This window comes from Rhinatrema bivittatum, chromosome 15 (genome assembly GCF_901001135.1).
Source record: "Rhinatrema bivittatum chromosome 15, aRhiBiv1.1, whole genome shotgun sequence".
Classification (NCBI taxonomy): domain Eukaryota; kingdom Metazoa; phylum Chordata; class Amphibia; order Gymnophiona; family Rhinatrematidae; genus Rhinatrema; species Rhinatrema bivittatum.
In genome coordinates, this window is record NC_042629.1 from 30789696 (window position 1) to 30814887 (window position 25192).

The following is a 25192-nucleotide window of genomic DNA, read 5'->3' on the forward strand; positions in this document are numbered from 1 at the left end:
TTCAAAAAATATTATACAGCGTATCTAATACATTCACATATCTGCACAAATATAATGTAACATGCGATTACTACTATCGCTGAACCGTAAATCAATAAAATGCCCAACACTCATACCCATTCATACACTTCTTCATCCCTAAAAACCTACCTCCAAAATATTATTTAAAATAACTGGCAGGATTAATGAGAATTTTAGAGATGATATTTTCCCGAAATGTCATAATGTGCCCGTAAGTAATCAGAGTCTCTTTCAGGAACTAATCACCAACAGAAATCCTCATGATCTCATACTTATTTTTCCTCTTTAGCTTCCAAATTATAATTCCTTCTGTTCCCAGTCTCTTTCAGGGACTCTTCTCCAATATAAAGCTGATATTTCCACACTTTATTTCTCCTTATCTTCCAAACATATTTCCTTCTATTCCCCTATTTTGGTTCTCTCTTTTTCTATATATTTATGTGAGAGAGGGTATTTTATTTTGTTATTCCTTTCATGATTGTTACACCTTTCAGGTGGAAAAGGGAGCCACTCTCCCTAGTACGAATTACAGAAAACTGTGCCGATATGAATCGGCTAAATTGCTGGCTGAGCAGTAATTGTCCCGGTTCTGGTGAATGGATAGGCAAGCATCAAAAGGCCCAATCTTCCTAGTCCTGGTGCCTTAGTTCACAGGAATGATTTTTGAGGCTGTCTGTAATGAATATGTATAAAGTGTATTTGCATATATTGGAGACCCTCTGTAGGCCTTTATCTTATGTGTATTCATTGCAGTCATCATGCCATCCAGCCTGGTAGGTGAGGCTCCAGAACTGGAATGGAAAAATCTGTGTTAGAGGCTTCGGGTGTATCGGGTCCCAGAGGGAAGATGATCTTATGCAGCTGGGACAATGTCTGATAGCCTAAGCCTGGAAGAGCCAACCACCTTGCTCTAGGATCCCTCTCTAGACGGAGAGGTCAGATCAAGAGGCTCACAATCCTAATCGCTCTTCCCTCTCCACCCCGCCCCCCCTCCCGCAGCAGTAGATTTCCTGCTCTGCAGGGAACACTAGTTAGGGGGCGATTTTTAAAAGCTTTGCTTGTGCAAAAATGCCCACATACACGCGTATGTGGGCTGCGTGCAAGCATCGGGGATTTTTAAAGGCGTGATTTTCGTGCAACTATAGGAGTGCGTGTGCCAAAAATAAGGGGGCAGGGCATGGACGTTCCAGGACGGAACTCCGCATTTTAAAACCGGAGGCCGCAGCACGTGCAGGCTTGTTAGCCGCGTAATTTTACTGCTGCTGCTGAGTTGTATTAATATTTTATTTTAGGAACTGACCATGTATTAGAATCTATGATATTGGTGTAAACCGTTATGATGGAACCCACCGAATGACAGTATACAAAAACTTGCAAATAAATGAGGAGCAAGGCTGGAGATCTCGTGTTTTAGGATTTATAGGGCAGGGTGAGGGATCTGGGTCAACTGGGGGTCATGCAGGATGAAGAATCAGAGGGGTCTGGATGACCTCAAGATTGACTGGGGAAACTGGTGGAGTAATTGGGGAAAAATTGGGAATGTACCCAATGCGTGCATGTTTTAAAAATCCACTTACGTATGATCGTAAAAACCGGCAAAGTGCTATGGAAGATAATGTGAAGTAGGTTTGCTCAAGTAACCTCTTAAAATTTGGAGCGTGCTTACCTGCGGTAGGTGCATTTTAAAAAGTGTGCGCATTATTTAAATTCCAGTGTGTATCCGCTCATGCGCCGATACGTGTGTGTAGAGGTGCACTTGTTTTAAAATGAGCTCTTCTAACTATTCCATCAGTCAAACAGCAAGACTAACGCAGGTAAGAGAAAGGGCGTTATCCTTGGCAGGACCCATACTATGGAACTCCATGCCATTGGAATTAAGACTACAAAGAGAAAACAAAACTTTCAGAAAAAATCTTCAAACTTGGCTATTCAAACAAGCCTTTCAAAAAGAGAGAGGAGAATAGAATCCAGGGAAGTGCAAGGGACAAAACACCCACGCAAACAGTAATCACTAAGGGTGTATGTTTTTGTTTTAATAGAATTCATCAGTAAAGGATAAGTTACTTTATAGAATGAGTCCTAGACTCAAAACCGCTATAGAATCGAACGGGACGTGATAGTGTTCACACTCATTTAACAACTAACATTGATGAAAACCATGTTACTGAACATTATGGCACCTGTGTAAACTGATAGAGGTTAATAGCATTACTTTTTGTGCCTTACTGTAAACCGTTGTGACGGTACCCACCTTTACGACGGTATAGAAAAGGATTTAAATAAATAAATATTCGTGTGTTGGCCTGTGAACCCCAGCTAGCAGCATGGGATGACAGCAGCCCAGCAGTCCCTGTTGATCAGAATCTGCTGTGGTCCATTTATTTGTAAGGAGTACATGAGTGGTGCATCTCCTTTTGGCCCAACGCTTGGGACTCTGGTATATGGCGTCACTGGGGATTGGGGGGGGGGTTCACAGGCTGGAATAGCAAAAGGTGCAGCTGCTGGGTTAGCTTGGTGGTTCCCTTCCTCTCGAGGTCTGTACCTGCCAAATTTTGTTGTCTCTCTCCAGCTGGAGCTTCACATGAAGGAGGACGGAGAAGATATCCAGGTCACGTGGTCCTTTATCAATTTCCCAAATGTGAATCTTGAAATCCAGCCAAAGCCAGGGCAGGAGGTCAGTGAGTAAGTTTAAATCTCCTGCTTTCTTTTTCTGATGCTCAAGTCTCTGAGTGTTATCTTGCAGCCCAGCCTTATCAGAGGCAGCTTGTAAAGCAGCCGGATTTTGGGATCATTTCTGTGGCAGGCAGAATAGAAATCATGAAGATCCTACTTTCATTTCCTTCCTGAGAGAATGGTGATGATGATGAATACATTTTTTAATGCTCCTGCTTGGCTGTTTTTACTGTTTTATTGTATGGCTGATAGTTAATTGGACTTCCCAGTGTGATGCTGACTTCTTAGCTTGATGAATGATTTAGCTGCAGTGTGGGTTACTGATGGACTGTTTTTTGAGGCTTGTTCATTGAGTTATTAATTGATTGATATTCTGCTTTTCGACACTGCAAAGCAGATTACATTCAGGTACTATAAGTATTTTATATTGTGGGGAATTGGGCAATGTTTGTTCACTTCTATATTGTATATATCTTTTTACATTTTTAAAAAAATTTATTGTAAAGATAACGCCATTACAAAATAAGCAGAACAAGACAAGAGAGAACCGCAAAGTGTAACCAAACAGAATACATACTCCACATATCGCAGATACACAGTACCCTCCTGTTAAAGAGACATCTTTTCACAAATAAAAAGTACAATAAAGAAAATGTAAATACATGGATAAACCCACATACAGCAATATACAGTTTAGCTAGATCCCTTAACTTTCACACATTCTAGGAAAGGTTTCCAAATCCACGGCACTCCAGAATAACTTTCTATAGCATAAGTGTGCCTCAGAGTCAGAAATCCAGCGAAGGTCTACACGGAGGGCTCCAGTGCCTGGCACAGTTTCTCTAGCTGTCAGCAGCATGTGATTAGCTAATTGTATAAGCCTTTTATTCGAGGAATACAGCAATCCAAATTGTGCCCTACTAAAATAACAGCTGGCTGAACTAGGAGAGAGAGTTTTGCAATACTAGGAATCCAATAGATTGTATTGTGCAATTTGATTTTTATTATGTAAACCACCTTTAGGTCTTGTATGACAAGGTGGTATATCAGATGTAAATGAAATAAAATAAATCACTTGATCAGTGCCACTGGGCTGATTGTCCTCAATAACTGTGCAGGAAAGCAGCATGGGCAGATGAAGGACCCTATGCAGGCATTGCACTGATACATGTGAAGCACAAATTTTATAACAACACAAAAAATGATGGGAGAGGAAGACCAAATTGGCTCATCCTGTCTGCCCAGTTGCGATTCTTTCACTTTGGGTAGCTGAGTATCTTACGTTCCCACCCGCGACCCAACACCATTTTCCCCACCACCTCTGCCCGCTAACTGAACTGCTAACCCCTTTTCCACCACTGCTTACATAAGAACACAAGAAATGTCCTGCTGGGTCTGACCACGGTCCATCCAGCCCAGCATCCTGTTTCCGACAGTGGCCAGTCCGGGTCACAAGTACCTGGCAGATCCTGTAAAATAGATCCATTTCTTGGTTACTCACTCCTAGGAACGGCAATAGCTTTCTCTGATCTACCTGGCTAATTACGTTTTATGGACTTTTCCTCCATGAACGAGTCTAAAGCTCTTTTAAACCCTGCAAGGCTAATCGCCTTGACCATGTACTGTGGCACCAGATTTTACAGCTTGATGGGCGTTGAGCAAAAAGTACTTTCTACAATTTGTTTGAATCTGCTGGCTGTTAGTTTCATGGAGTGTCCCCTTGTTTTAGTATTACTTGAAAGGGCAAATAACCATCCTTTTATTTTCCTGTTCCACCCCACTCATGACTTGATCAATTTCTAACATATCCCTTCTCAGTCATTTCTTTTCCAAGCTAAAGAGCCCTAATCTATTTAGCTTTTCTTCATAAGGAAGCTTTTCTATCCCCCTTATCGTTTTTGCCACCCTTCTCTGCACCTTTTCTATGTCCGTTTTTGTGTTTTTTGAGATGGGGTGAACAGAACCGCACACAGTACTCGAGGTATAGATGCACCATTGATCGATACAGAGGGAATATTTATTTATTTTATTTGTTATCCTACATTCTAAGCAGGTTAGAAAAAAATTTCAGAAAATAGATCTAATTGCCGTACAGGCATACCTTTTTCGGATCATTCCAAACATTCTGTTTGCCACACACTGAGCTTAGGATATCCATGTACTGTCCACAACAAGGCACTTCTCTTGGGTGGTGACTCCTAATATGGAACCCAGCATTATGTACCTGTAGCTGGGATTATTTTCTCTATGTGCATCACTTTATGCTTTTTCACATTAAATATCATCTGCCATTCAGATGCCCAGTCTCCTAATCTCACAAGGTAGTCCTGCGGTTCCTCACAATCTACTGCTGCTTTAGCAGCTTTGAATAATTGTGTGTCATCTGCAAATTAGAAAAACTGCCATCTGCTTCCTGGCTTTTAACCAGTCACTAATCCACAACAGGACACTGCCTCCTGTACCATGACTTTTTAATTTCCTGAGGAGTCTCTCATGGGGGACTTTGTCAAATGCCTTCAGAAAATTCTAATACACTATACCAAGCAGCTCACCTTCATCTGCATATTTATTTACATCTTCAAAAAAAAAATCTAATAGTTTTGTAAGACAAGACTTCCCTTTCCTAAACCATGTCACCTCTTCCCCATTAAGCTATGTTTACCTATCTTATTTTATTTAAGACACTTATATTCCACTATATCCAATTTCCTAAGTGGCTATCTGGGCAGTAATTTAAGAATAGTTTTTACCATTTTGCCTAGCACCAACATCAGGCTCACTAGTTCATTTTATATCCCGCTTCATTCATTCAAGATGTTTGGAGTGGTTTACTCTAGTAAAAAAAAAAAAAAAAAAAAAATAGAAAAAAAAAAAAAATCACAGAATAAATAGACAACATCAAAGCCATAGTCAAAATCGAGCAACCATCATCTTTGCATATCCCCCATGTAACTGAACCCACACAGAACATTAAAGTCCATCGCCTTCCTTCCCATCAGGCTTGGTTGTCTGTGCCCTGGAACACAGATCTATTGTTTCCTGGATCAGCCCTAGAGCCCATTTTGAACATTGGGGTTACAGTGACCACCCTCCAATCCTCTGGTATTGTGGCTGTTTTAAATGATAGGTTATATATTACTAGTAACAGGTTTGCAATTTCATGTTTGCATTCTTTTAGGATCTGGGGTGGATATCATCTGGTCCTGGTGATTTGTTACTCTTTAGTATGTCAATTTGATCTTTTATATCTTTCATTATCTCAGAAATTTGTTTTCATCAGAATCATCAAAATCAAAGAATGTTTCAGATGTGGGTATGTTCCCAACATCCTCCTCAGTAAAAACCAAGGTAAAGAACTCATTCAGTTTTCCTGTTATTTCCTTGTCCTCTCTGATCACCCTTTTTACCTCTGTATCATCTATAGCAGTCCAACTGACTCCCTCGCAATCTTTTTGCTTTAGATGAACTTTGACAAAACTTACATTACTAGTTTTATCCTCCATGGCAAGCTTCTTCTCAAATTCTCTCTTGGCCTGTCTTATTACTGTTTTACATCTAACTTGCTAGTGCTTATGCTGTTGTCTGTTTTATTTCATTTGGCCCTGATTTCCATTTTTTTTGAAAGAAGCCCTTTTGGCATTAATTGCCTTCTATCACCTCATTAAACCATTCTGGCAGTCATTTGGTCTTCCTTTGACTTTTTTTTAATGCATGGAATACATTTTAACTGGGCTTCCAGAATGGTATTTTTAAACAATGTCCACATGCCAGGCAAACTTTTAATCTTGGAAACGGCTCCTTTTAGTTTCTTCTAACTTCCTCATTCTATCATAGTTGCCCTTTTTAAAGTTTATGGTACTGCAGTAGGTTTACTTAATGTCCACCCTCCATTAATTATATTAAATTGGATTGCATTATGATCACTATTGCTAAGCAACTCCTCCACAGTAACTCCATATTCCTGTATGTTATAAACATGCCTAGAATTTGTTAAAGTACTGGTCTCCACTGCTCCTACTGGTAGGTCATTTAAGGTCTTGTCATCTTTCACTTTTATTATTATAAGACCATCACTGAATCTAATGCCCAGATCCCCCTTCCCTGTCTTGTTACCTAGCTTTCCAATAATTCACTCAGCCATCAAAACTAATAAGGCCATTGTCCAAAACATCTGGCTTCCCCATGGTCTTTGAACTTTGTTTTGTTTTTTTAACCATGGTTACTCAATGCAAGTTATCCCAGTGTTTTCCCAGATACAGCTCCACCACTGCTATTTAGGTCATAATGGACAGGAGATGTTCATCAGAGCTCCATGCAGACATCACACTGAAACACATGCATCAGTATCTCACAACACAGAGCAGCAAGGCTTATTGGTATGACTAGGCCAAGGCCTGATCAAGGGTTTTCTGAGAGGTGTTGCACAATCACAAAATAATGACCTTGGGATACCAGTAAGCAGATAATGCTGCTCCTTTCAAGTTACCCCATGTTTTAGGAGAACAACTGACCGCCCAAAAGAATACATATTGCAGGAGTACAGATAAGAACTAGGCTATGCTGAGGGGCAAGAGTGCAGATAAAGATCAACATTCCTTTGCAAATGAGTATAAATCTAGGTGCTTTTATTGTACTAGGAGAGGAGGCTCTCCCTTCTCTGCCAAGAAGGTAATCTGTCTGCCAGCTCATTCACCAGGAATTCACTGGATATCGCACAACAATGTAACAGAGGGCGTAGTCTCTGGACCCAGCAAGATTGCAAGAGCTGAGTAGGGTTATGCAGGATTTGTAGCAGAGGAGAGTCTTGAACTCCTGTCCAAGGACTTCTGAATCACAGTCCAGCACACTAACCACTACTTTCTGCTTGCATGGGGTGATTTTTAGATTTAGATTTGTACTTCATCCTGTTTTAGTTGCAAATTTTGTTACAGTTTTTTTTTTTTTAGCTGTGACTGTGTGTCTGTCTGTTTCTCTGTCTGCACATCTTGCAGCCCATCATGCTGTCATTGACTAAAGCTTCTGATTTTTTTTAATTCCCTCTCGGTTACCGTCAGATGGCTGGGACATGTGGGGTCGACCCAACGCTCAGAGATGCCGTGCAGGCTCTGCTGAGCTCTGTCCGTCCATCAGTCATGTTAAGCACAAAACCCACTGATGTGAAGGAAATCCAGGTAACCCTGCTTGCTGTCTCCTCGCATTTTTCTCCTTCCAGCTCAGGACGTTCCAAAGCTGAATAGCCAGATCCAAGAACAGGTAATGGCATGTTCCAACAGAACAGTGCCTGGCATCCACTCGCTCTAAGCTTTTCTTGTACTGAGAAGGACCATCAAGCATGAGCCAGTCAGAATGCAAGATTAAAATCCTAGGCATCTTTAGTGAAAGTTTGCATCATTTTTTTTCTCCACGGGACTTCCTTTCCTACACTAATTCAAATAAATCCGCACTCTTTCATATTTTTGAAGAAGTCTGGCTGAACTAAACCCTGTGTTTAATGAGTCTTCTGTTAATCTGAATATTAGTGCTCTTCCATCCCATCTTGCATTCTTTCCATTTTCCTCCAGAACGCGCAGAGCATAGGAGCTGTTGCTCGGGGAATGAGCCCCCCTAAGCCTCCGCGGATCCACGAGCTCAGGCTGCAGGTGAAAAACATTTCAGCCATGCTGCCAGCCAGCCGGGACACAGCAGGTACAATTATTCTGGAACAGCGCTAGGCAAAACCCTTGATTCACTAAATACACCTGGTGTGGCTCCTTGGATCTTCTGATAATTATAGAGGTTTTCACGGTATCTGATAATGCTGATGTTAGAAGCTTGTAGTTAAAATAAGGGCACTCGTGGGGGTTCTTCAGGAGGGCAAAGGCTACGAACCACTGCTGGAAATATTCATTATTTAAAGTGAGAGCCCTAGTCTCTGAAAAATTGCAGCTTACAGCAAGTAAGGAAGGTGTCGCGGATCAAATATTGGACTTGTCAGGGCCAAAAACCTCTTCCTTGATTTGTCTTCTTGGACAAATCAACTGTTTTGGCTCTTTTGGAGCAGCACCGTACTAGTGGGTTTGTCTGGGACAGATTGATGGGGAGGAGTGAAGCAGATGTGGGAGCAGATGTGGGAAAAAGTTAGTTTTGAAATGGCTGTTTTCTGCAAAACCTGGCAAACTAAAAAAAAAAAAAAAAAATAAATTGATTAGATAGCCATAAATAATAGCAGGAAGGACACATCTTCTTCCAAAAGGAGCCCCATGTAACATCCCCCAAGAAAACCTACTGCCCAATAATTTGCCTACTTACAAACTACAAGCTGTTGCCTGCAATAGATTCAAATAGAATATATGAGCACAGAAACTTTAATAACATCATGACAACAGAACAGAAGGGCAACAAAAGAGGAGAGTATGGAATCAAAGACCAATTGATTCTGGATAAAGGCATCAAGGCCAGCTGTAAGAAATTGAAACCTCTAGTATAGCAGAGATTGATTATATAAAAAAAAAAAAAAAAGTTTTGATAGCATCCTCCACGCTTGGATACTAAATTGCCTTGAAAAGTACAGCTTGAACCCTGCACTGATTGAGTACATCAATTTCACCATGAAAATGTGGCAGACTACACTCTATCTGAATTATGAAGATGGACAATGTCATTCCTACATCAACATCCAGCGAGAAATATTTCAAGGAGATTCCCTATCACCACTCCTGTTTTCTCTGGCACTGAATTCTCTTATTAACGCTTTAGGCTATGAATTTAGCCTTTATCCTAGAGATACTAATGATCTACAGATAACATCTCACTTACTATTTTGTAGATGATTTTAAACTTTAGTGCTCCTGTGATCATCACTTTAGTGCAGTGGTTCTCAACCTTTTTTCTGTAGGGACACACCTGGCAGATCATGCTTACATGCGTGACATGCTGAACACTTGACCATCACAAACTAAACGTAAACATATACTCCGCATCCACAGGAACCCGCCCCCCGGTCCCCAAACAATGGATGCAGAGCAGAACTAAGATATTTCTAATACAACTCGCCATATAAAAAGATATTGATTCTGGTGCTATCTCAGTAACAGAAACACAAACTCCCTTACTACCAGGTGCTTTTGTAAAATACAAAACTTGAAAAAAACACTCAGTACATGTGTAGCAAACCTTTCATACCATTGCAACACTAATTCCAAGAACTCAAACAGCAATAGCCCTTCCTGTGAAAAGGCAGCAGTGCAGCACCAATGCATGGCCTATTGAGAATGAGAAAATGCAACAAAGAAGATGGATACAAATCCCTACCTACTAGTAAAATACCTCCTACACTAAGCAAAGTACAAAGATAGGTCAGTTTTGGGAATGTGCATTTCTTCTATTATGGCTCTTGCACCCTATCACTCCCCTTCCATGCCTCCTCCATCCTTCACTTTTCCCAAATACTCCCTTTCAATCATCCACTCACATCCCTGCCCAGCATTCCAGACCCCCCACATCCTCTTCCCTGTGCTCCCTCTCTCCCCTGCCTGCCCAGCTACCCCAACCCACTGCTTCCCACCCCTTCCTGCTCAGCAGCCCCCACACTCCCTCTCCGTTCCACCTTCATCTTCCCAGCATCCCCAATCTCCTTTCCCCACCCTCCACATGATGAAGAGATCAGCAGCATCACTCCCAGACTCAGCAGGGGAAGATAAAGTTTACGTTTCTTCAGGCCCAGAATAGCCGTTGCTGGCAATGTCTAGCTTTGATCTGGGTGAAGGAGGAAACAGCCTCTCACTGGGCCAGAAAGAAGAGAAGGAAGTGAGAGGAGCCTTCCAACGGGCCCAGTGTAAAAGAAGTCAGCCAACTCCCACCCAGGCTGATAAGGAGGCAGCCGTCTGCTGGCCCTGCGATGCACCTCCCAGGAGCTTGCGACACACCAGTGGGTCCCGACCCACCTGTTGAGAACCTTCTTTAGTGAAACAATTCCAAATAGTGAAGAGCTTCTCAGGTGACATCAGGATGACGTTCAGCCTGGTCAAATGCACTAAAGTGACCTTTCTCAAGGGAAAATGAAGTACAACGGAACATTTTGCCAACTGAATACCGTAACATAAAAAAAGCTTGAGCAGGAAGGCGTAATATAAATATATATCCAGGAGTAGAGGAAGGTGCAACAATCCAGCACAAGTTTCTGAGAAAAGATCATCAAAGAATACTACAGGAGACTGAAACTGATTTTAAAGTGCTTTAACAGCATGGAATAAGATACAAGTTATCCATCAACACCCACTTTTCCCACACTTTTCTACAGTTTTTGAAATTGGCTCCATAAAGAATTTGGACAGTTGGATAGAGGAACTCTATCCAACTCTATCCAGATCTTAGACTAGAACCCAGTCATCAAGAATTCAAAAAAAGACTGAAAACTTTTCTCTTCCAACAAGCTTTCCCAGACGCTTAAGTGACAGACAGACTCCCTAATTACTAAGTATCCTAATTACCCTAATTATGGTCACTGTATCCAGTACTAATTCTAAAATATCTACAACTGGACAATGATCTTTGAGATCAAAAATTTACTTTATTTCATATATATATTTGGCATTGCTTATATTTATTGCTACGTTAAATAGTTATACTGCTTATATAATATATTATATTTCTTTACTTATTACTATTTATTACCAGTTAAACTATTATTTCTTTATTTAGCTCTATGTTAAATTGTCAACCAGTTATACTGTTCCATATGTTCTACTGTTCCATGTAAAGCTCAGCTCTCTGTTGAGCAGTTCTTCGTTTTATGTAAACCGGAGTGATTTGTAGTCCCTACAAGAACTTCGGTATATAAAAATTAAAAATAAATAAATAAATAAACTCCTCCTTTGCCCACCAAGTATTCTATAAATCAATGGATGCAAGATTGTACATACCAAGAGCCGAAAGCGGAATGGGCCTTTTAGAAATAGATTACACTGTTGGAGACAGGATACTGGGCTTGATGGACTCTTGGTCTGACCCAGAATGGCATATCTTATGTTCTTATGACTTCGCAAGATGGCCACCGTGGCAGAATCTGATGAAGTATCTCTACTGCTAGTGTTGCTTTTGTATTAGTTTTGCTTACAACTATGGTTATGTGGAAGAGAAAGCAGAAGGCTCTGGCTTACTCTCCTTTTTCAGCAGCTTCAATGAAGCTTATCCAAAGGAATCTGCATTCTGAAATGAGCACCAAGAGTGAGAGTTCTCCAGAACCAGAAGCATCATTGAGCTTTAGTGCGAGACCTTCCCTCACTGCCAATAAACTGGTGCTAGATTGCTTTGCTGGAGGAAGAAACACTACTGAAGCAGTGCCTGGAGGATGTGGAGCAGCGAGGAACAGTGGTTGCTTAGACACTGCTAACTCCAGATTCAGAAGCCCTGGAGAATATCCAGCCTATTGAATCCAAATGTGTTTTTGTTCAGGAGATGGAAGTTGGTGATAGTATGTCCCAGTTCAGTGTGCTTCCCTCTGAGCTTTGGGTACCGCTGCTTTCACCCGTGTCACTTCCTGTATCCTTAAAGGGGAAACAGGAATTCCACTGGCTGCTAAGAAGGGAGTCAAGCTGAAGGATGTTTGAGGAGTAGTCAGCAGGACTGAGAGCATTCTAGCTGACTCAATTTCTCAGTTGTTTCTTTACAAAAGAAAATGCAGCTTCCAAAATGGAGGCCCACGAGAAAAGGCTTGGAGAGATTGAAGGGCATTTGGACAGGATAGGATAACAATTATCTTGTCTGCAAGGAGTTGGGATGGCCCATATTAAGAAGTCCCTAATTCTTCGTTCTGAGCTGGAAGGTATGGAGAATTCAATTAGGATCAATAATCTGCATCTCCTTAACTTCCCTAAACTAGGCTATTATCTCCTCAGGAACATTTTAGGAACTATTTAAGAGAGGCTCTCAAAATTTCAGATGATAGAATGGTTGGGATTTCCAACACGTATTGTCTTCCATCAGGGGTGCGGAATGAGAATGTGGAGGAAAAGGAGTTGGATATTATTCCGGCTACGGATAGCCTGGACTTGTCCTTACAGATGAAATATCTATAAGAATGAAATAGTTAGTCTTCTTAAATACTTTGAAGGATAAGAATTTGGTGCTGTGTTTGTACTGCAAGTAGAAAGATGTTTCTTTCTGTGGCCAGAAAGTGAGGATGTTCTTTGTTGCTCGGTCTACCCAGCTTAGCAGGAAAGTTTCACTTCAGAAAAAAAACTCAGATGCTTGCATTGCAAACTTATTTATTGTTTTTTTTTTTAAGTTCCCTTGCAAATGCCAAAGGAACAAATATACTTTCTTTGACCCTTCTCATTTGGAAAATCTTTTAAAGAGAAAAATGTGGGAAATTAATTCTCTTTTCTTTTTCTTTGTTTGTAACATAAGGCATTGAAGATTTAGGGTCATTTGTTAGTTGTCATGGCTTCTTAGGATGGCTATTCCAGATTTTCCTGATATTTTTGTTTTTCTTCTTTCTTCATTCTCCAATTATGTGGACTAGATGCAGTTATAATTTGTTTTGGGGTTTTTTTTTTGTGATTTTTATGTGTGTTGTAATTTGCTTGATTTTTATGATGGCATTTTCCTATGGTTTACTTTAACTCTTTCAAAATCCTTTAAATAATTAAAAAAAAAAAAATAGATTACACAGAGAAAGCTCCAGGTATACGTATCAGCATCAACAGATCCAAATGCTCAAAAAGTGCTGAAGTACGAAAGTGAATGACTAAAATGGGTCTCCATCCTTTAACTTGGACAAGCACTCTGACAAGTAGAAAGCATGAGAGTGAGAATCCACCAGCACGCCTAGTGAAAGAGGCAACTGATTTGCAAAACAAGATAAAAGTCTGTTACAGAATTAGGCCAGTAAACAAAGAAAAACAATTGACAAAAGCATAAATATAGTAGGAAATACAAAGAGTTTAGCAATTACTCATGGGTGGATCAAAACCTGACAGAGGAATTAAGGAGAGGTGAACTTTAAGCTAAAGATGAAAGATTGATATTTGCAGCATAGGATAGTAGTACAGGAAATGCAGATTCTGTAAAACAGTTACACATCTCGTCACTGGGTGTGACATGCTGCTGTCAGAAGGCCTGAGCACAATAAGGTGGCATGGCTCATCCACTGGAAACTGTGTAAGCAGTCTAACGCTGGGAAAACAATCCTGGTAGACTTGCAGAGTATGAAGACCTGGGACATTCCCTTTCATGCAAGAAAACCGGATATTGTGGTAAAGGAGAACAATCAACATCATCACAGCTAATGGTGCCAGGTGACTACTATACCCAACATATGGAGAGAGAGAAAAGATCCTTAAGTATCTAGACATGCAATCAGAGACCAGGCAAATGTGAAAGAAAGATACAGAAATAGTCCCAGTTGTATTGGGCACCACCGGCCTGATGAGAGAGAACTTCCAGGCGCACCTTGATAAGTTGCCAGTACATATTCCATCCTATGAACCCCAGGAGTAGGCTCTCTTTGGCACAATGCAAGTATTAAAAAAAAAAAAAAAGCATTCTCAGTAAATTTGAGAGACTGAGTTCATACCCAACATGCCCTGGCTTACGAGTGAGATTCACTCTTGCCATGGTATGTGTAAAACTAACTTTCGTGGAGACATTACTCTGAGAGAGACCTTTTGGGTAATGATATCTGATGATTTTAAAGCAGCAAAATAGTGCAGCAGGACAGTGATGAGAGACAGAGGGATGCTTGAGTGCCTGAGGAGAGGGGTAACCAGCAGAAAAAAAAAAAGCAGGTCATTGGCGATAGCTCATCTAGAATGTTGTGCTCCATCTCTCCATAAAGAAGGGAGAAGAGCGATTATAATAGAGATTGTGAGATACCTGAAAGGTATAAATATTGCACAAGAAGCAAATCTCATTCACTGAAAAGAAACAAAGGGATCACAGGCTGAGGCTCAAAGAGTAATATAAGGCCATATTTCTCAGGGTGAGGAGGTGGTGGATGCAAAAACAGTAACAGAATTCAAGGGGGCCTGGAATAAGCACAGAAGTCTGCAGTATTGCCACAGGAAAGGGCTGGATGGGCTCTTTACTCACCCTCTATTGCCATATTCTGTGTTTCTGTATTTGTGCCTCTGCAAAACTGAAAAATGTGACACAATTTCCAAAAAAAAAAATTGTCACAGCACAAACTCACAAGAACCATGTAGAAGGTTTTCTCTCATGATGTATCATGATGTATGTCGCAGAGTTACTTTGTATAAGTACAATTCATGGGAAATTTCAAAGTAATTTTCATCAAGAAAACCAAGATGGCAAAAGAAGCCAGGGCGATATCTGTCGTCTGCTGCAGAGGTCTGAGCTCCCTAGGCAGTGCTTTCCGTCTCTGCCTGGGGAGGAGTAGCAGCCATCATTCTGCAGCAGCTTCCGATTCGGTCTTTGAGACCCCCCCCAAGCAGGATAGTCAGCATGTGTACATGAATGTGACACCTCGTGAATATTCATTAGCGAGAGCCTGAAAACCCTGCTTGTGGCCCTCGGGACCGGGCTTTGAGCCCTGTTGTGTGCACTGATGCCTGCCGTTGCCCAGAGTGACAGCCAGCACCCCCAGGGTTTGCAGCCTGCTGGGGTAGAGAAAAGGCACTTGAGTGGATAGGATCAGATATTTGGCAAATGAAGGCTTTGTGGACCTTCTCTCAGATCCGGACTTTGTGTTCCCTCCCTTCCTTCTCTTCACAGGCAACGGTAATCCTGTGTGTATGGCTCAGCTTAACGAGCCTGTCCAGAAATTCATCACTGCAGCAGCAAAGAACCCTCTCACCCCCTCCTGGGAGGAGGTGCTCTCCTTGTAAGTGCTAGAGACTTATTCCTGGATGTTGTCTGTGCTGCCTCTCCTAATGCTTTCAGGGCTTCTGTGTGGTCACGTGCAACAGTGGTGGGAAGAGAGAGAGGCAGGAGCATGCATGCAGGCTTCTTAATCAGGGTCCCCAGAGTGATCGTGTCAGCAGATCGAAGGCTTGTAGCTTGGCGCTGCCATTCCAGGGGTTCTGGAATTTATTCTAAAGCCCGGCTCTGCCGCCAACTCTTTATGACCTTGGGACAATCTTTTTCTCTCTGTCACCATAATTGTATGAAATGTAAGTTTTAGATAAAGGACTAGAGATCCTGCTATCCATGACTGGAAAATAAAAAAAGAAGTGATTACTTTCTACCATAGTGCAGGAGCCACAGAGAAAGCAAATAAGGACAGGAAACCCTAGGAAGTGCTGTACGTCAGCTATGCTGAAGAAAATTTGGATCCAGTGCATTGAGACCAGGACTTTAAAAACAAAAAAATGGTGTTTATTGTGCAGCCGTCTTGTGTTTTGAAATGCAGGGCCCTGCCATGCTCTGAGTATAGCTTTTAGAACTGGATTAGTAAATGGATTTCTTCACACAATCCTCCTAGCTTTACATACCTCCATCACCAGAGCCACTCATTGGTGAGGTTTGTGTGACCTGGTGATATTGTGGTGAAATACTTAGTTGAGTGTGGTGAAGCCTATTGCTACTTGTCACTTCTATAGCGCTACTCAACATACGTAACGCTATACAAAAACAGAAGAGATAGTACCTGCTCATAGCAATGACGGCAGAAAAGGACCAGATGGCTCATCCAGTCTGCCCAACAAGCTTCTTATGGTAGTATCTGCCGCTCCATGCAAGATACCCCCATGTTTATTTCAAGGGTAGTAACTGCTGCTCCATGCAGTTTCTCCCAAGCCTTATGATAGGGTAGTAATATTTACAATCAATCAAAACCAAGCAACTGTCAGACCCATAAATTACTGATAGTAACATTTTTACTGGGTGAGGAGCCTTCTTGATAATTCAGACAATGCTGCTTGACGTTCTTTGTTTTGGGACTTGCCATAGGAGCCATCATGTGCTTTTTCCCTTTTGTCTGCATGTCAGTACCCCAGACTTAAAAGTCAGGGCCCATGTTGGATGTTGTCTATATCAGTTCCCCTGCCAGTAGAGCTTACAAGCCTGTAAAGGTGAATGACATGTTTAGGAGGGGGATGTAGATGAAGCCTTATAGAGATGAAATACATGGTTGGGAGGGGGGATCCCAGTGAAGGCCTTAGAGGTGAATTATGTAGTTATGAGGGGTTGCTGGTGAAGGCCTGAGAGGTGAATGACGTGGTTGGGAAGGGGATGCCAGTGAAGGCCCGAGAGGCGAATGACGTGGTTGGGAGGGGGATGCCGGTGAAGGCCCGAGAGGCGAATGACGTGGTTGGGAGGGGGATGCCGGTGAAGGCCCGAGAGGTGAATGACGTGGTTGGGAAGCGGATGCCAGTGAAGGCCCGAGAGGCGAATGACGTGGTTGGGAGGGGGATGCCGGTGAAGGCCCGAGAGGTGAATGACGTGGTTGGGAAGGGGATGCCAGTGAAGGCCCGAGAGGCGAATGACGTGGTTGGGAGGGGGATGCCAGTGAAGGCCCGAGAGGTGAATGACATGGTTGGGAAGGGGATGCCGGTGAAGGCCCGAGAGGTGAATGACGTGGTTGGGAGGGGGATGCCAGTGAAGGCCCGAGAGGTGAATGACGTGGTTGGGAAGGGGATGCCGGTGAAGGCCCGAGAGGTGAATGACGTGGTTGGGAGGGGGATGCTGGTGAAGGCCCGAGAGGTGAATGACGTGGTTGGGAGGGGGACGCCAATGAGCTATTTGCTATGTGCTGTAAGTTGTGCATTTGAGCCAGGTTTAAAGTTTTTGCAAAGATTCTTGCAGTTTCCACCATCATATGATGATAGTTATGTAGGAAAAAAAATCCTAAACGATGGTTTGCGTTATCCTGTGTAGGGTTGAAGTAGTGCAAATTTTATGTAAGGTAGAAATTTAACCCTAGGCAAAGACTTATTAAAACAAAATGAACCCATAAAGGATTGAAAGAAAGCTCTGTATAAAGTTTGCCCAGTCCCTAATTTGCCCATGATTTCCAGTCCTCTGTGTATCATCATTTAAAGAAGGCTCCCACCGTGTATCATGTAAGACTTCAGATGTGCCTGTGACAAGCAGTTATTTCATTCATACACCAGCCTGCCCAAGACTGAACAAACAAAAACCCAGCCTTCCCTCCAAACTCCCCAAGTTAGAATCAGGCTGGATAAATTGAAAGTGAAAGGAAAGACCTCATGAGGACTGAGCAAATGAAACAACAGGACCAGTTTCTGCAAGTGTTTGCACACTCGGAGAAGGTGGCTTGGATCGGACAGTGTTTAAGTCTGTCTGATTCATTACAATCAATACATTTGCTTACCATAGCATTACTAGAGGTAATCGTGGTGAGTGTGCAGTTAATCTTGACTTTGGCATTGCATAGGAAAGCAGCTCTGATAGTAAACTATGGAAATTCATCTTCGGTAATAGAGCTTAGGCAGTGTTTCACTGTGGCCTTCTCCTTAGATTCTTTGCTTAATAGCATTCTTTACACTTCATCTCCGGTCTGTTCAGCCTTTACTAGAATACATAGCTGTGTGATTTGCGCAGTCCTCCGGCTCTCATCTGTTCCCTGCCCTTTTCCCCTCCCACTCACCCTCTGTCCTTTATCAAGTCTCTCTCTCTCTCTCCATCTCATTGTTTTTCCAAGGCACAAATGAGTTGCAAATACAGCTTGTTTACTTAGATTATAACTTGTTTAAGTTCATGCCTTGTGATTCTGGAATGGCCTGGGGAGTGTACTTGTTAGCAAAATGACCTCACACTTTGGGCCGTCTTCAGGCAAATGCGTTAGGTAGGTCTTGCAGCTAGAAAGACCCCACTCAACACACAGGCCTAAAGATGGCCCTGAAGCAAGGGTAGGGTCCTTCCTTTTCAGTTTAAACTGACCTGGGGTTCTGCAAAGAAGAAAATGAGTTTACACTGATGTTTACCTTCCTTTCAAAAACAGCGCTGTGGGCTTTTGATCTTTTCTACTAGCCGGGCCTGGATAGTGCATGCAGGGTGGGAGTAGCATGCAGATGTACACTGCAGCCACACCGTAGGAGGAAGGAGGGCAGTGCCTTTGGAAGGGGAGATCAGATCTGCCACCAAAGCCGGCATCGCCACTGAAGCCGCCCTGCAGGAGGGAGACCTGAGCTGCTGCTGCCACTGGGGGAAAAGACTGTGGAGCTGAGCTGGAGGAGGTCCCAGAGCTTCCACTGGGACTGTGGCCTTCTGGGAGGAGGGAAGGGCGATGAAAAGGTGAGACCCTGGGTGAGGGAAAAGAGAGAGGAGATGCTGAGAGGTGAAGAAGGGGAGACTCAAAGAGGAGGAGAGAAAAGGGGAGATGCTGAAGGAAGGAGCGAAGGACGAGGGGAGATTCAGGTTCAAGAGGTCATTAAAAAGTTTCATGTCAATGGTTTTCAAAGTTATGACACTCTTCCCAAGATGTGTGGGGAACCCTATGCTTTAAGATCCAAATATGCTTAATATATTTTTTTTTTTACTGTCCTGGCTTCTGTCCATCAAAATAAACTCCAGTATTTACTCAGAAAAGTGACAAGTCATTTTCCCCTACTGATTTTCTCCTGAATCAGTCCCTAGTGGGCAGGAGGGGGTGTAGGCTCCCCCACTTCCCTACGCACGTGCAGGAAGCTGTTGGAAAGCCATTTGTAGGATAGCACAGTGGCGGCAGGTTGTTGGTGAACAGGCGGGAGGAAGCCGCCTAAAGATGGCCCTGCTCATGCTCCATGGATCCAGTTGGTCCGTACTGTCTATATGATACAAGCAGTAACCAATCTGATCCAATTCATATGAACATGGAAATAAAAAAGATGGCGATACCTGTTCATTGGACTAAATGAATACATTTTAAGAGCTGACACTCCCTTCCTCAGGTAGAACAGAATAAACAAAGGCTAGAATTGAAATATTTGGGGTGTGCAGGCCAAACATTGTCATGCCATGTCATTATCACTAATATTTTTTTCCCATTTTGTTCCCCGTTTCGGAAAGCGTGCACACTAAAGCAATAGAAGAAAAACAAAATATCCTGTTATTTTCTATTCTTCCATTTTGAAAACAACAAAGAAACCCCATAGACAACGTGAATCATAAAATGCATTGCAGTGACAGTGGGAAGGTGGAGTTTAACGGGTTAGGGTGATAGGCAGTGCAAATGTATGCCTTGCAGTGGGTTAAGAAACCCAGAGTTCTCTGCTGAGCCCTTTCTTGGTCGGTTCTGCAATGATTCATCATTTTAACAACCAAAATCTCAGCTTCCTGATGAGGAGAGACCTTTGGTCATTAATGCAGTGCTCTGGCTCGCCCCATAGATCTTCTCTGTGGCGTTTGATCTTGTGTCTCGGAGCTGATTATTGCGCTGCCTCTCCTCTTTACCTTTTCGGCATGGAATAATAGAAGATTGCATTAGAGGAGGACTAGGAGTAGGATCCCCTTGTGGGTAATCCAGATGAGGGGAGACAGTTCTAGACATATCTGCTCCCAGTGACCCAAGGACATTGTGAAGAAGCACCATAGGGGCAATCTTCAAAATTCCTGGCTGGAGGCAAAGTCCCCAGGTACTTTTTTTCCTTTGAAAATCATCAACTTTGCAGCTGCTTATTTTTGCAGTTGAAATTTTAGAGGAAAATAGCCTGTATAGGTTTGACCATGCAAATCTGTCTGCATGATTTCCCTCCCCCTGGGAACTCTGTCTCCCAGGCCGGCTCCAAGTGCCTGCTCTACAGAGGACCACGGTGCTTTCAGGAAGATGTGGGGAGGGTGGTTTTAAGATGGCCAATTTACCCGGGTAAAGAACTTCAGAAATAAAAAGCACCTCGTTAATGCTGCTCATCGATGCAGAGTAGGTGTTTGTGTTTTTGAAAATCTGCCCAGAGGGGAGAGTCTCTTAAGATAACATTGATAAAAAGAGATGTGTGAATATTAACACAGCCTGTATTGCTTCCACAGTGAGTTAAACGCCAAATCGAAGGAGTTAACCCTGCACATTGTAGAAGCTGGGAGCGTCTCTGAGAGTAAGTGTCCTGGTGCAGACCAAGGTTGGAGAGCAGCCTGCAAGGTCACAGATTACCTGGGTGATGGGTACCTGCCAGGTTCTTATGGCCTGGATTGGCCACTGTTGGAAACAGGATGCTGGGCTTGATGGACCCTTGGTCTGACCCAGCATGGCATGTTCTTATGGTCAGAGAGCAGCTTACTAACTGAGAGTCACAAATTACCCTGGGGGGGGGGGGTGTACGAAGAGCAGAGTCGCTGATTACGAGGGGTGCAGAAAGCAGGGTCACCTGTTATCCCAGGTGGGGATGGGGGAGAGAAGAAGGGGAGTCAGGTTGGTTATTTACTTTTTGTAAATAAATAATACTAAAACAAGGGGACATGCTGTAAAACTAACAACTGGCAGATTTAAAACAAATCCTAGAAATTACTTTTTCACTCATCACGAAACCAAGCTGTGGAATCTGACGCCAGAAGGCGTGGTCAAGGCAACTAGCACACTGGGGTAGGTTTGGAAGAAAAGTCCAAAACATTATTAGCCAGGTAGAGTAAAGAAAGCTACTGCAATCCTTGAGAGTAACGAGAAATCGAGTTACTTGTTGGTGTTTGCTGGGTACTTATGATCTGGACCGGATGTTGGGCTCGATGGCTTTTGGTCTGACCCAGCGTAGCACTTCTTGTGATTACCCTGGGGGAGGGGGTTCAGAGAGCAGCTTGTAGATGGCAGAGTCACTGATTACCTGGAGGGGGGGTTATAGAGCAGTTTTCAGATGTCAGGGTCATTGATTAACTCTGAAGTGGAGGCAGAGAGCAGGGTACAGACTTAAGGGTCAGTGCTTTCTCTTGGTGGGGGGGGGGAGGGGGTCGTACCACTACTTACAGACTAAATCAGTGTTTCCCAACCCTCTCCCGGAGGCAAACCTAAAATACTCAGGGGGAGGTTGCTTATAACATCTCACCGCTCTCTTCTTACCCAGAAATTGTGTGTGTGTGCGGGTATGTATATATACAGAGAAGGAATTTTATTTTTTCAATGAATTTTTTTTTAATTAGTTTGGAAAATGACATATAAAAGTGTGCATGGATTGCTCAGGAATTCATGAAAATGCTCTATTGTTGGAATTACAGCTCATCCATTCCCAGCCTTGATGATCAATTCCCCACCCCCAATAATAAACCCTTCCTCCGCCTGCTCCCTACTTGCCTTAGCCTCATCTTCCAAAAGTGCTCCCTTCCTCTGTGGGAAGTGCATGAACAAGAAATGGCTGAATGAACCCTTCTGAAATTTGTGAGCAGTAGTGCCTGTCATCGGGACTTTAACCTGGATATAGACAAGTCCCTCGCCATTCATAAGCATTTAGAATGACTTCTAAAAATATTCTCGCCCCGCATGCTTAAAGCGGGTGTGAGCTGGTAAGAGAGGTCTGGACTTTTTGGGCGAGGCTTGCAAAATCATCTACGTGCATAAAACCCGGTGCACAGAGGGGGCTGTTGTACAATTGATCCAGGCTCAGTGCACATAAACGCAGGCGCCTAACCCAGTTTCATGTGGATTTTACACGCACTGAGGTCAAGCGTTCCAGGGGGTGGTGGTGGGATATATGCGCAGGATGCACTTAAGATCCCTAGCGCAAATGGCGCCCAGCTTGGAGCAGGCGTAACTTAGTGTGAGATCATTTGAGCGCATGCTCGGCTTCGCTTTGCAAATACTCGTTAAATGTGCCTGCAGATGTTACTGCTCTGCCAGCTGTTCTAAAGTTATCCTCTCAGAGCTGCTGTGTTAGGTGAGTGGTAAAAAACGCATGTTCCCAGCAGCTGGGAGCTGATTTGGGAGAAGGGCTACGGCTCAAGACTAGAGAATTGTGCATTGCCACTGATCCTGCTGCCACAGTGCTCGTGCTTCTAAAACTTGCAGAATTGTGTTTCAGCATTTTAGACTGTCCGGCTGAGTTAACATTTTTACTTCAGGACGCCGTCGCAGCCAAGCGATGCCTTTCAGTAAAAGTGGGATCCGTTTCATTCGCTAGGGTCAGGTGAAAGTATTTAGTTTCTCCTTGACATTTGCTCTTGTGATGCTTCTTTGCTGCAGGTCCGTTTTTGGCTTATGCCACAGTCCCTATAGATTTATTCCGAAAGCAGCCTTCGGGGCAGCAGAGCTTTGCACTCGTCAGCGGCAGCGGCGCTCTGCCTGGATCTTTCACAGCAGAGGTACAGTATTGGGATGAGAATAATGTATCTCAACCTAGAGTCATTTCAGTCTAGGGTTCAGAGTCCAGCCTTCATCTTCTGGACTCGTATGGTGCACTCTGGCCCCTACAGTCTGCTGCAAGGACCAGTATGCACTGGGACGGGGACTGGAAACCGGATCAGGGCCAGATTTAAAACTTTGGCACCCAGTTTTGGCCACGGTGATATCCTTTTGAAGCTGTGCTGGCACACTGCCTTAAAGCAAGTGGAAGCGGGCTCCTCTTTGCCCTGGATATTTGGTGCCTTCAAAATTCAGTGCCTTAGGCGGTTGCCTTATGTTGCCTCTGCCTAAATCCGGGCCTGACCGGGACTGGAGTACAAGCTTCAGCAGAAGCGGAGGCAGCTATATCAATGGAAAGGGGACAAAACTATCCACTGAATCATGCCTTGCTCTGATTGAGGAGAAAGTGAGGCCATGAGCATAATATGGTGGCACTCTGTCAAAGCCTTTTAACAGCTGGGCCTCTGACGTCCCTGCATATTATATTATAGGTAGGGCTTCTGATTTTAGGTTTTAACTGATAACCCCCGATACAAAAAACATTTCCTCCACTGCTCTCTCACCCTCCTATGCCCACCCTGAATCTTCCGCATTGTTTTTCCATTTAATCTGTATTAAGTTTTGAATCAAAATTCTGATACAAACTCAGGTATAATCACAGAAAACGATAGTACCAAATATATATGGATATATATATATATATATATATATATATATATATCTAAATATCCAACTGAGATCAAGTCCCTTAATAATGGAAGGCAGCCAAACAAAAATCATTTATAAGGTTATCAGTTAGGAAAACACCCGTAAGAGACCTACTCAGCCCCCACCTGCCCCAGGAGTTTTGGCCATAATAAACATTTCAAGATGAGAAGACAAAACTTGTTTCCCCGATACCCCACGACACATTTTACATGGGAATTTTAAATAAATAAAGCCCCCCCCCCCCCCCCCCCGAAAGAGAAGCTTAGCTTTTAACTAGAGGAACGCCTTCCTCCTCTCTCTAGCTACATCTGGGAATCCCTGACTTCACTGCCCACAAAACAGGCTACTTTTGTGTCTAAAATACTGGCAAAAAAATGATATCTATCCATATCAGACAAGAAAGAAATGGCAAACGTTTCATATCATATGAGGACTGAAGAAACTGAGAAATGTCAGACCGAGGGGTGCACTCCTCACTCCTCCTGCTTTTATCCAGTAAATAGAAACTGTCAGCAAGATGGAACACAGTGGGGTCGATGCAATACTGTGCGCTGGCCGCTGCGTACGCAATTGGACGCGCGTCCATCACCCCCCATCTAATACGGGGATTAGTGCGTCCAGATCACCGCGTAGCTAATGGCGCTCATCCCATGTAAATTCATGTAGATGAGGCTATTGGCTAATCCCCGCGATCCAATAAATTTCCTGCGCGGCCAATGCGCCCATTGCAACGCGGCAAATTTTACGCCAGCCCGGAGCTGGCACAAAGTTCTGCCACACTCAAGGGCGCGTGTGGGGGGGGGGGGGGGAAGAAAAATCCTGCTTTCTATGATTCCTCCTAATAGTATCGTAGCGATACTAAGGAGGAGGAACTAAACAAAGCAGTATTTATTTAAAAAAAAAAAAAGAAATTGGGGGGAAAAAAAATCTGGACACCCAATATGCACAAGATACACGGTTCAGGCTGTGTATCTTGTGTGTGTCTGTGCTGGTAGCGGAAGAAATGGACACGCGTAGATTGAGCATCCATTTTCCCAACCCGCTCGACAGCCACCTCTCCTGTGCACCCAATGCAAGGAGGCGCTAGGATCGCACACTTTTCCCTAGCACCTCCTTTTTAGCGCGATCCCTCGATTAAATATTGGATCGCGCGCCCAGGAGAGGTGGCTGGGCGCGCGTTAGGAAAACGGGCGCTCAACACCGAGCGCCCGCTTTCTGCGCACAATTATTGCATCAGCCCCTTTTATCAGAAGAAAACTGCAACTTTCCACAACATACTCCCTAAATAATTCAAACCCTGAAATAAAGGAAGCCGTTGGGAAATGTAACAAATGTAGATTTCTAGAATGTAACTTGTTAATTCATCCAAAGTGTGAGAGGTTAGAAAATAAATTATCCTTATCACCAGCCAAGAAACAATTTTATATATTAGAAGCAGCATTCGTGTGAGCTAAAAGGTCAATTTCAAGTAGGCCAGTTTGCGTATTTAACTCATGCAGTTTAGCTGAAGATTAGCTGTTGCAGAAAAATTGGCTTCAATACAAGGGACAATCCTCCAGCTGTCCTAAAGTGTTACATTTTCTGACTCCAGAG

At 43.2% G+C, this 25192-nt stretch overlaps 1 protein-coding gene across 2 annotated transcripts in view; it reads left to right on the top strand.

The window, feature by feature from the left end:
* LOC115076704 (C2 domain-containing protein 2-like) overlaps window positions 1-25192 on the top strand; it is a 71115-nt gene that overhangs the window by 23053 nt on the left and 22870 nt on the right. Inside the window, exons 4-10 of one of the 2 annotated variants that reach the window (XM_029578452.1) lie at window positions 2591-2703; window positions 5958-6042; window positions 7749-7865; window positions 8256-8379; window positions 15406-15514; window positions 20599-20663; window positions 22733-22851. In XM_029578452.1, coding sequence (XP_029434312.1) covers window positions 2591-2703; window positions 5958-6042; window positions 7749-7865; window positions 8256-8379; window positions 15406-15514; window positions 20599-20663; window positions 22733-22851 — 732 coding nt within the window. The remainder of the gene's footprint in view (window positions 1-2590; window positions 2704-5957; window positions 6043-7748; window positions 7866-8255; window positions 8380-15405; window positions 15515-20598; window positions 20664-22732; window positions 22852-25192) is intronic. The other variant, XM_029578453.1, reaches the window with a different exon arrangement.